The sequence below is a fragment of the Cyprinus carpio genome, chromosome A17 (assembly GCF_018340385.1).
Source record: "Cyprinus carpio isolate SPL01 chromosome A17, ASM1834038v1, whole genome shotgun sequence".
Lineage (NCBI taxonomy): Eukaryota > Metazoa > Chordata > Actinopteri > Cypriniformes > Cyprinidae > Cyprinus > Cyprinus carpio.
In genome coordinates, this window is record NC_056588.1 from 27,738,192 (window position 1) to 27,750,626 (window position 12,435).

General features: G+C 37.1%; 1 protein-coding gene across 1 annotated transcript in view; it reads left to right on the forward strand.

Moving 5' to 3' along the window:
* LOC109107321 (ribokinase-like) overlaps positions 1-12,435 on the forward strand; it is a 29,046-nt gene that overhangs the window by 5,246 nt on the left and 11,365 nt on the right. Inside the window, exons 2-6 of the mRNA XM_042774585.1 lie at positions 662-794; positions 1,381-1,444; positions 2,511-2,593; positions 4,429-4,483; positions 6,728-6,748. Of these exons, the coding sequence (XP_042630519.1) occupies positions 662-794; positions 1,381-1,444; positions 2,511-2,593; positions 4,429-4,483; positions 6,728-6,748 (356 nt within the window). The remainder of the gene's footprint in view (positions 1-661; positions 795-1,380; positions 1,445-2,510; positions 2,594-4,428; positions 4,484-6,727; positions 6,749-12,435) is intronic.

Genomic DNA, 12,435 nt, shown 5'->3' on the forward strand with positions numbered 1-12,435 from the left:
AAGGGCTCAGGATGTCATGTCATATTATTTTTTAACTTACAGCTCCCAGACATAGCATGTTTCCAGTAAAAGGCCCTTTGATTTAAACAATATGGACTCTGACTGAATTGCCCATCTGTCATTCATTTGAAAGCAAATTGCATAGCAGTACAAAAATTGAACACCCACAATGCATTAATTCATCAGTTTTAAAATTAAAAATGTAAAATTAAGGAAACCCAATAGGTTGCTTTAAATACAAACTGTGTATTAAAATGATTTTTAAAGGAAAAATTTGTTTTACTTTATTTACTTTTATGTACTTAAAGTATAGTTCAACCCAAAAGGAAAGCCTTGTTGTCAATTATTCTTCATGCAGTTTCAAACCTGTATGACTTTCTTTTTTTATCTGTGTAACCCAAAAGAAGATATGCTGAAAACTATTTTGGTCCATAAAATGAAAGTCATCTTTCAGTTAAAAATAATAATAATAATAATAATAATTACAATTAATAATAATAATAAAAAACTAATAATGAAACTTTTTTTTTTTAAATAATGTTATTTTGTGTTACACAGAAATGGTTTAGAAAAACGTGAATAAAAGATGACAGAATTTTCTTAAAAGCACAGTTAAATGTGGGTTTCTTTTACAACCTAGTCCCATATGTGTTTCTGTTAGTCAGGCACCTCTGCTTCCCAAGGCTGGAGAGACGATACATGGGCACAGGTTCTTTATCGGTTTTGATGGCAAAGGGGCCAATCAATGCATCCAAGCTGCACGAATGGGGGCCAAGACTGCCATGGTGTATAAGGTACCCAATATGGTCTGCTTTCCTGAACATCCTAAATAACTGAATATAGCCTAAAGTACACACAGACACAAAAAGTTTAGGTTGATACCCAGCAATTCATGTATTTCAGCATTTAACCACACAAGATAACCTAACCAAGTATTAAAGCTCTTCATTTTGTCAGTGCAAAGACCCCAATCAATACTGAAGCGTATGCAGTGTGTAAAAATAGACTTCTATGCTTTCAGAAACATTCAAAGAGAGATCACACTTCAAAGACAGGAGGCCAGGTAGTGAAGGGTCTCCACTGCTGGGGATTAGGACCCCATCCTTGGCATGTCTTTACCAGTGTGGGATAAAAGCAGACCCATTTGGGAAAAAAGGAAGCCTTTTGCCCCTTACCTCAACAATGAACGTCTCATAGAGAGAAAGAGGGAGAGAGGTGGAGATTAAAGTTGTATTTGTAGAGTGGAGGCGTTTGTTTGGGGATGCTATATCTGGAAGGCTTGGCCTGATATAGCAGTGCAGAACTTTGACCGGTCAGTGAGTTGCTAGAAAATATCATCTCAAGTTCAGCTTTTCATCTTTGGTTGCTTTTTCTCTTTAGGTCGGCAGAGACGTTTTTGGGAATGACTATATTCAAAACTTCAAAAATAATGGCATATTGACTGGTAATAGCCAAACAGAGTTACATTGTTTCACATCTAAGGCTTTGTTAAGATAAGCAGCAAAATATATTTTAAAATCAGATTTTTTTAGTGTAATGTTAATGTAACTCAAATATATTTAGTTTTTCATGCTTGTAATTTGGAACAGAAAAAAAAAAAAAAAATTTACAAACCTGATGAAAAATTTGTAGATGATTTGAAATCTTATTAAAATAGTGTTTCAGTTTGAAATATAAGATTCTATTTCAAGTAATGAATTTTTCCATCATTTGGGTTGCAGTGTGTATGTGTGTGTAATGTAAATACTGTACATCATGTGCAATAGTTCCTAGCTGTGTCAGAATTTACAAATATTTGGCGCCTTTTTCCCTTTATATGAAATATGTGAACAGAGTAAGTAAATGAAAATGACATGCATGAATGTATAAAATACAGTGATGTGTTTGTTGCATGTACCTTGATGAAAGATCAGCACAATGGTATGATGCCATGATGGTCATAAGCAGAAGCTAAATTTCCAGTTTTACATTCTCTAATTTTCATGATGACAACTATTTTCATCATGCTGACATCTATGTCATTATTAGTCTAACAGCCGATGTAGATAGGCAAAATGATGAACAGTGACAAAGAAAAAAACAAAAAACAAATCTTGCTTTGAAGTTTAGATATTTTTACTTGAAAACAAGACAAAAATACTGAGTAAGAGCTCTCAGTTTTGCAGTTCAGTTCTGATCTTGGAACACCTTGCAGTGCATTTTGCAATCTTATAATGACATTTAAAATATATCGTCCCTTACTGTAGTTATCTACATTTTTTTTAGTTACTTGTAGTTTAACTTATTATTTTTGTAATTAATTAATTAAATTAATTATTTCATTAAATGATGCATATCTTCAAGCTACAGTGTTAAAATTGCTTCAGCACTGTTTGTAAGTCTGCATATGTACTGCCTCTATTATCATAATTTATAAACAGTAAAAGATTTTAAATGAGCATTCAGACTTATTCAATTCAGTTTTTATATATGGTAAGCAATTTAGGTTATCCGCTTCTCTCTCTCTTTAGCCTATGTAGAACAGACTGAACATGCTGCAACTGGAGCTGCCTCTATCATCGTAAATGACACAGGTAAAATGAAATTGGTCCAAGTACCGAGCTCTGCTGCATGTCCTGAGTTTTAAAAGCCCCTAAAATAACATAAACGCCACTAAGTACTCTTCTGAATGAGACATGGATGAGTGAGAAGCTCTCTACCTGTGTCCAGCTCGCCTACGCAGGGTAATTTTAGACCCAGTTTAATGTAGCGCTGCTTGGACTTAAAGAAAGGTGACATAACCAGTCTGCCTCTAAATGTAAGGCCTACTGTACTGTAAATGTCATGGTTTAGTGATACAGCTTAAGTGGTGAGCCTTGTGGAAGTCCACTAGCACCACAGTGAGTACTCGAAGAAGAACTCTGTTTGGGCGTCATGATCACCATAACAACCTATTGAATTTACTTCCTGTTCATCCTATTTTATGGGCTATTTATAGTTTTCATATTAAGTCACACAGTGGTGCAGCCGCAATTTGTAGGACCAAATTGCAATTCCGTCAATCTGCTGTGCTGTGCTGTGGACTCTGATAACAGCAAATCACTATGGATTATTTACCAAGAGATGTGGATGTATGGCATTTTTTTTATTTTTTTTTTATTTAATATTTCTCATAAGCATAGATGCGTTTTTACATTTCAGTATTTTAGTTAGCAAGTTCATAATGAAACTTGCAAAAGGTTAAATTTGCATGCTGATTTGCATGCTGAAACAGACGAAAAAGAGGAAGATGATGACAGTCCAGCACATTCAAGGAGAAAGCTCTATAGTTTTAGTTTCCACATTATTATTTTTATGAATGTAACTGAATGTAATTACTTAAAGGATGTTAGAATGAAGAGGATTTGTTTGTACCTATTAGTATTAAAATTCTATAGAAAACGTTTTTTATTTTTTTCAAATAATCTCAGTTAACTAAATATATAAGCTAGTTGCAATGATTTTTATAATGATAATGTACTGCGGTCAAAGTATTTCTTCTAATTTTGAAAAGTGTTTCTTCTAATTTACTTAAAAGTATAATTAACCCAGAATTATGTCATCATTTACATTATTACATCAATTCCCCCTCTTTGTTTCCAAACCCCTCACTTTTGTTTTTCTGTAGAACTTAAAAGAAGATACTTTGAAGAATACGGGTAATCAAAACCAACAGATTTGTTACATAAAGGGAGGAAATAATTTAATATTAATGTTTAATTTCATTCAGTTTGGTGCAGTCAGTTAGACCTTTAGTAATAGATACTTGTGCATTATTTGCTCTTTACAGGTGCAGAAATGAAAGCTCCCAAGCAAAGAACTTACTAGACTAAGATGTGGAAAGACATGCTGCACAATGACCACCTCAATGAGCAACAACCAAGAACAGTATTCACTGATTACCTTTAAAAATTATACATAGCATCAGTTAGGTAATATTTATTAAACGTTACAATCCAAGTGTACATATAAATTCCTCATTCATTCAAGTAAATGCATGTGTAATTTTGCAAAATGTGTTAAATATTTTATCTACAGTTATTGTATAACTGCTGAATAATAAATTGTTGTGTAAATTAATTTTCCTTATGCCATCTTTGTCAAGCTAGTTAATTAGTGGACTTTAAAAGTGCTTTCATAATGAGATGATTATAGATTTGTTAAGTCATGTTATTTATGTATTATAATCTTTATAATTAAAATGAAAGTAAATGTTTTGTCTAGGTAACGTTATAAATTTTAAATGAAATATTAATGAACAGTGCAGTAGATATAGAAATGAAACTGGGCTAAGTCTGGCGAGTCCAGTAAGTTACGGCATCGCCGTTTGTAAGAGTGGCAGTGTCAGTAAGTTACGGCATCGCATCTAGTCCAGTTGATTAAACACAGAATCTGAAAATGTGTACACAGGCATCCAGGTCGGGTGCAGCAGATGGATCCAGACTGATGGACAGGTCTCTAGCAGGTGAAAAGTTAACTGAAAATGGCCCGAGTGAACGGAGAGGGATTGTGTATGAGGTAGATGTAAATAGCCTATCAGCAAACGTCAAATTGGTAAGTTTCCACTAGACTATAGTGGAGTCAGCAGTTCGCTGGACAGTAAATAAGGACCTAATCCTAAAGTATCTATTTTTTAAAAATCCCATTGTTTTTCATTGTTGGTGAAGTGTTATTTTGGTTTTTGATCAGCAAGGAGAGGCTACGCCAGGTCCTAAAGATGGCGGCCGCGACAAAAAAGTCACGTGACTGAAACCCATGAATAATATAATTACATTTTGTGACAAAATAAAAGATCAGGCAGTTGAGATTTGCTATATAATATATATTTCTGTGTACTGTACACTGTAAAAAAATCTACTGTAAAGATTTACGGTACAAAAACAAAGCAGCTAGTTGCCAGAAATTTACCATAAAAAAATATGGTAGCAAACATTTTAGGTTTTACTTTATTTAGGGTTTACCTAAAATTTACTGTAAAAAAACCCAAAACAAAATACCGTTTTTATTAACTGATATATGTCAGCAAACAGAAGAGGACAACACCGGTAATACAGTTCAACTGAGTTTATTAAATGAGGCTTCAGAAGAGGAGAAAGCCGTTTGCAACTAGGCAGCCAAAGACGGATGTCCCTGATGGAAAGCCAGACATTTTGACCAGAATGGTACTGGGGAGCGTTAAAACCCAGACCCTACCATAGGAAGTTTTGGAATACTCGGCCCAGGGCAGGAAACGGCTCCAACTGTGGTGGTGGCTATGGCAGAAAGATCTCAGGTATCGCACAATCAGGTATCGGTGCAAAAGGCATCCTTGAGTTGCTGGAAGGCATTGATGGAGCTAAAGATTGCATGCTTTGCGCACTGCGACTCTCTTATTGGTGGAATTTTCTGTTCGGCATCATGGGTAATGTAGATTTCACCACAGATTCTGCTATTGAGTTTCGCCGATTTCGGAGACGATCAGCTCCACGTGATCAGCGGGAGCTCGGTGCTCATGTATCCACCAAGAGCAGTCTCACCTCGGCTAGACCTTCTGACATTTGCCGCTAGCTCTGATATCTCTTTAGTAGTTAAACATAAAATATAATTCGTTTTGGGTAAATCTAACAGGTAATCTTTGGTCTTTATTCAATTTATCTATATATTAAAATGAAAATAAAAAGAGGAAATTTATATAATATTTCGTTTCATGTAATGTAGACTGTATATATACACATTTCCCTGAACGAAGTACATTTCTGCGGCTATTATTATGTTTAAATGAAAATGAAAGGAGGCAGTGGTATTTGATATCATATTTCGTCTTATTGTAAATATACAGTGAGGAAAATTGCAGTAGCCAAGGCGAGCTGAATGATGTTATCAAGTATGCTGCTGTTTGCAGAATTACCAGAATTGTGTTGTTTCGTCTGCGGGAGATCACACTCCCGAGACAAACTCGCAAAGTCCGAACTACCGAGGAATTTGCTTACTTTGTATTGAGAATCATGCTTACGTCACCAGACTATTTGCTTAATCTTCACGGTACTTTAGGCCGTGGTGGAAACGCAGAAAGCAACAGGTCTGGGGGGAAATAGTTCCTGGGGAAAAAAGTTCCTGGTACAATTTTTCCGGATAATTTCGGTGGAAACACGGCATAACATTACTCTCCCAGGATCAGGAAACATTCCTCCATAAAATTCGCTGCACACATCTGAATATCTGGGTTGAACTGTTGTAAATACTTAACCTTAACAACTGATTTCTAGTTGTGTTCTCTTTTGGAAGACCAAACAAAGTATTTTCACTTTCACAACGAAACACACAGTGTCACCACAACATGGCGGCAGCAACAATACTACAGCGAGAATCAAAGTTATGCCTTCTTTCTTTGTGTGAACATTTTGGCGGTGTTATGCAAATCTTCCCACATCGTGATGTAGACATGTGGGGGCGTGTCTGAATGAGTCGTTTTAGGAGAGCGTGGACGAGTCTTTTATGAAGAATATCTTGGGTTTGAGACTTTAGTCTTTGCAACTTTAGGGATTTTATCTATTCACGAACACTTGTAACACTCCAAAGAGAAAGGACAAATTAAAATCGCATCATATGACCCCTTTAAACGAGGCTTCAGAAGAGGATCACAGGTATGGATATCTTTCGAGAGTTCAGAGCATAGACTTAACTGAATAATCATACTGGTGTCTTTGCAGGTGGTGATGGACCTGGACAGCTGAGCAGACGAGTATATCAGGTAAGTAAATCAGGTAAGGAGCTAGGAACGTTGATGCACACATGTGAACAACAAGACCAGACACTGAGATCATGTGACCCTTTGACGGTGGTGCATGCACGGTCCTTCGCTCTGCGTACTCTGTCAAATATTCTACAATCCTAATAGTAAATTTGAACCACTCTCTATCTATTCCATCATGAGTACTTCAACAGTCAAGGACAATTGGAAAAGAGTGATTGAGCAATTACCAATAAAGAAAAAATTCAATGATTCCACCATCACCAAAGAGGATCTTGACGGCGCCATTGCTAATGGTATCAAGCTAGCCCTTAAAGATCAGCAAAGTACTTTGGATTTGGTTGTAGCCTCGACAGTAAGAGATGTGATAGACTCTGTACTGACCCCGGCATTGCGTGACCTAAATATGGACATACAAGCGACCAACAATTCTGTAAAAGAGCTAAAAGCAGAAGTTGAAAAGCTAGCCATCGCGGAGAAACAGACACGTGACCGGGTCGATTCTGTTCAAGCAGCTGCACGTGAGGATAGTAGGACAGTCATGAACCTGAGAAAGCAGCTAGAACAACTTACCGATAAAGTGATGAACATGGAGGATAGGACCAGGACAAATAACTTATGACTGGTGGGGTTGCCAGGGGGGGCGGGGATTCCTGCACTGAAGGCTTCCTCTGATAATCTATGACGGAAGAATGCACTGAAAGGATGCGATATTGAGATTGAGCGGGCTTGTCGCGTCTATGACGGAAGAAAAAGTAACTTTGAGCAGCCGCCTACTCTTATCTTTTGTTTGCTGAGATGGCAAGACAGATCGGCGATCCTGAAGGGTGCACGGCAGGCATACCCGGTGAAATACACAGGATAATGTCACGCTGCTGTTTTTTCCTGACTTCAGTCCAGCCACGTCTGCCAGGAGAAGGAACCCAGTCCTTAGGTCTGCAGCACGTTTCTCGTCCGTTTCTCGTCTATCCAGTGATAATTAAACTACAGCACAACGGTGAGCAGATGATGTTCGACAGTTCTCAGAAAGCAGAGGATTTTATCAGCTCACTGCCACAGAAGAAGGCATTTTAACTGCCCAGGAGAGGAGAATAACAAGGTGGACATGGACACTTAAGTTTCTGCTATGATCTTCTATCCTGCAAACTTGTCTAGTGACTGATAAGCTTTGAAATCTTTTCTTGAAGCTAATGGAGAGAAGGTCTGATTTATTTCTTGACACTGTGGGCTTTTTGGGGACATGTTTTGCGTTGGAGTAGATCGGTCATGTATCCAAACATTTTTCAGTTTTTTTTTTTAGGCAGACCTATATTCTCTGTAATGTGCGGCCTGTTTTGGTTCTTGTTCAAAGTTGTTTGTCGTTCTTTTTTGTGCTACTTTTATTTTATACAACAGAAATATATTTATTTCATATGAATTTTAAAAGGATTGTGAACTCGGGTTGTTTGGCATATAGAGTTACTTTAAGGAGATCTCATTCTGTGCGGGATTGGATTGCGCCATCTTCTAGTTGACAATCTGTTTCCTTGGTGTGTGGTGGAATTGTTGATCACATTACAATGCCTTTCTCTGTCAAATCTGTTTGGAATCGGGAATTATCTGACCTTGATTTATCGGTCGACTTGGGAGAGAGTGTGGTCTAACCTCAGTTTAACCTCTAAAACTTGGCTCATCTTCATGTATATTTCAAGGTTATTCATAGAGCATGTACAGTAGGTGGCCAACCAAATGATGTTTCTACCGCCATGCGTGCCGCCGCGTCTGCAAAGTGCATTTGCTGCTTTTGACCACTGAGTGGCGCTTTAACCACAAGTTATCAAACAAACGCATCAAAGCACATTTTCGCAAATAGCCTTCAGCTTTGCCTCACCGATGTTTTACATTTGACGGCTGCAGTCAGGGAAAATGAAAGAAAAACACTGTAGTTAAAATATTTAATATTCACAGATGAAAGTGTATTACTTATGAAGTTATTTGCGTTTCTTAGAACGAATTCAAGCTGGATAAATGTCAAGTGCCTGTGATAATATTTTCTCTAAGCTACGCAGTATTACACCATATTTTAGATTTCACACATTTAATAGGTGTGCAGTATTATTTATATAATATTAATTATGTGTTATATTATTCTAAAGAAATTGTGGTTTACTTTGCATCGAAGCATTAAAAGTGGTAGCCTATTTTAGTGAGCTAGGCTGCATGGATTTATATGCAAAATGTAAATATTCTCACATATTAGGCCTATATTTTAATAAAACAATAAAACAGCATGCATTTTTGTCACACACTACTTTGTTATTCGTTACCTGTCCTTTATTTTGACAGATAACTTCTTGGGAAATAGATATCTGTCTGTACACTGATTGAGAAATTGTTGCGTATTTTATAAATTATTTATTTTAGTAAAACGTGGGGCACTGTATAATTTCGCTCCCATTATTTAGACCTAATTAAAACAAGAAACAAATAAATGAAACCTGCACGATTTAGCTAAATCATTGAAACTCTAAAGAATGGACTGATTAATAAAGGGTCCTCACGTTTAAACTCAAGTTATCTCATTATAATCAACAAAATACACACAGTGTAAATAAGAGCTTCATTAATTGACAACTTCAGTGATTTTAAAGGGAGCCTTCTAAACTTAAAAACAAAAAATAAAAAAAAAGTAAAAAATAAAATAAATAATAAATAAATTGCAGCCGCATTTAAATGCAGGTGTGTAAAATATCAGAGTGCATGATTTGCGCAGCGCACTTGATGCTGAGTGCACGCGCAGCATTTATTCTTATTTGTCTACATATTTTATCTTCATTACAAATCTTGTTTGGTTTTATTTTGGATAATTACATGTAGAAATGATTTACTTTGTAATGCATATGCAAAATGTGAATTATTATTCATATTCAAGTGTTTGTGCAAAAATTATTAATCCGCATGCATGACAGGGAGGCGCCCTCTCGATCACTTTAATTTTTTCCTGATAATAAATTAACTTAAAATTGAGAAATATATCTACAGAAAGCTTGAAATGTCTACTTTTAAATGAATCAATTCAAAACGAAAGCATTATGTAATCTGTGAAGGTTGTATTTCTCTTTAAAGGCGTCCATGTGGAGAGATTATTGTTGTTTTACTTCCTCCTTTCATCTCCATTAACAAACCATCATTTTAAAATTACATTCAGTTCGCAATCGGTCCCTTTGCGCCACCTGGCAGAAGTTTTGCGAATGATTTTAACACACGACTGACTTGCAGCCGCGGCCCTGCATTCTGGTTGTCCACCTACTGTATAATAACTCCTTGCAAAAGATTCAAAATGAAACTACAACCAAATTACAACTGCCATTTCTGTAATACTGTGTCAGCAGGTACTTTTCTTCATATGTTTGGGGGTGTCCTATACTGTTAATAATCCATGGACACATGTAAACTTTGTTTTATCCCCGTTATTACAAACTGATTATATGGTTAAGCCAAGTTCATGTCTCATTAATGTAAAGCGGCACGAATTGATGGGGCCGAGCCGGCCGCTGTTGATGTTTGGTAGTGTTCTTTTTCTAAAGTACTGGATTAAATAGAGGATGTCTGTTGGCTTGTGATGGTGGTTTTATACCGGGATTGATTGGTGTTTACAGGTGGAGTGTATCAGTATTCGGGTGAATGTGAACAAGTAGGAGGAGCTGAAGGATCTGGCTTTGCTGTTGACTCTTTGACAATATAATGTTAATATACCAACCTATTGAAGTACTAATGTTTTGTACCTTGATGAGAAAGTCACATGATGAATCAAAGCACATCACAAGGAGGTGTTCCAAAAGCTAAGGAGGAGAATTAACAGATTTTGACTATCTTTTACCATTAAAATCATGATAAACTCTTACAGTTTATGTATGAGAACTTTAACATAAACTCTTACAGTTTATGTATGCGAACAAAATTGTTTACACAGTAATATATTTCCAGCTTTATATGAAGAGCTGTACAATAAAACAGTTTACATTTCTGTTACAATCACACAGCCAAGATTAGGTATATAGTGTTTATTGCTTTATGTGAGTATACTGTATGTTCGCAGGTAAAGTATCAGCATTCAGCTTTCAGTTACAGCCTTTCTATTTAATACAGTCCACATCTTACTGTTTTTCATAAAATAACTTATTGTTCCACACTTTTTTGATGGTCTCTCTGTATATTCTCCAACGGGTTACATGAGTGCAATAGCTTAATCATTTATCAACAGTAGTTTAGTTTCTTTTCTTCGTCTTCCAAAAACTCTCACTCCCACTTTCTAAAAACTAATTTTAGCTCCTTATACCGAATGATTGGTGAGAGCAAAGCATGACTCTTTCCTCCCATGGAAAATAACACAACCGGCTGTGTCTCAGATATTATTAGCACCTTGTATGTTCAGGTCCCCACTGATCAGAGACACCCTGTATCCTTGTCATGGAGATGCACAATGATGCAAGAAGCCTATTCCACAGATGGATGACACAGATGGATGCCCCCCTCCCCACACCAACGCCCCGATATTCCATCACCACAGAACTTCCAACTGTTTTAGCCCATTAGCGGGCCATATTAAGTGTTAAGAGACCTCGATATTCACATTCACCACGGACTCAGAACTTCCCAGATACATGGGGGGAGAGTGCTGTTTCTCTCCCATTAGCGGGGCATCGATATTCCCCGGGCGCCGCAGCATAAAATGGCACTGCCCAGTGTTAGTGTGTGTGTGTGTTCAGCCCATTAGCCCAGATTATGCGCCTATCACTTGGGATGAATTCATCAGACAATGACGTGCGCAAATAGCACTTAGCCAGAGCTCAAGGCTTGGATTACGCACATGCCACCCCCACAGGCTCACTGGAGAAGAATCCGAATACTGTTTTCCTAACCGCATTTTCAAATAAATGAATATAAGGACCATTTTGCCTCGGTTCTCTCCTCAAGTGTAGTTAATTCCAGTTAACTTCAAAGCTTCTATGCAGCTAACATGTAATTTCATGCTTGAGATTGGCTACTGAAGGAAAGTTTGATCACTCTAGCATGAATTTAGCTCACATTTAACTTGTGCGTCTGTTGTTTTTCATTTTGAGTTTTATAAATCTCTTAACAGTTTTGCCACTTATTTTCCCTTAATTATTTGCCTCCTCTTCCATATTACGTTGTCCACTTATCAATGCATTAGATGCTCACAGAAGAGATTAGTTTTCAGTTGTTTCTTGAAGACTGTGAGGGATTTGGCTGTCGGGATGGAGTAAGGTAGATCATTCCACCAACAGGGTACATTGAAAGAAAACATAACCACAACTGGAAGACACCGCAGAGAGATGAGAAGCAGTGTGACATGGGTTCTCTTGGGCTCGTTGAAAATACTGCATGCTGCTGCATTCTGAATCATTTGCAGAGGTCTGATTGCACATGTTGGAAGTCAAGCCAGAAAAGCAATGCAATAGTCCAGCCTAAAATGAAAAGGGACTGGACGAAAAGCTGTGTTGCATGCTTTGTTATGAAAGGTCTGATCTTCCTGATATTGTGTTGTGTTGTACGAACCTGGATTATCATGCTGATTTTGCAATATGAGCTTTAAAGGTCAGCTGATCATCAAAGATCACCCCAAGATTCCTGACCGAACACAATTTTTGCGGAATATACTGTAGCATACCAATCGTATGAAGTAC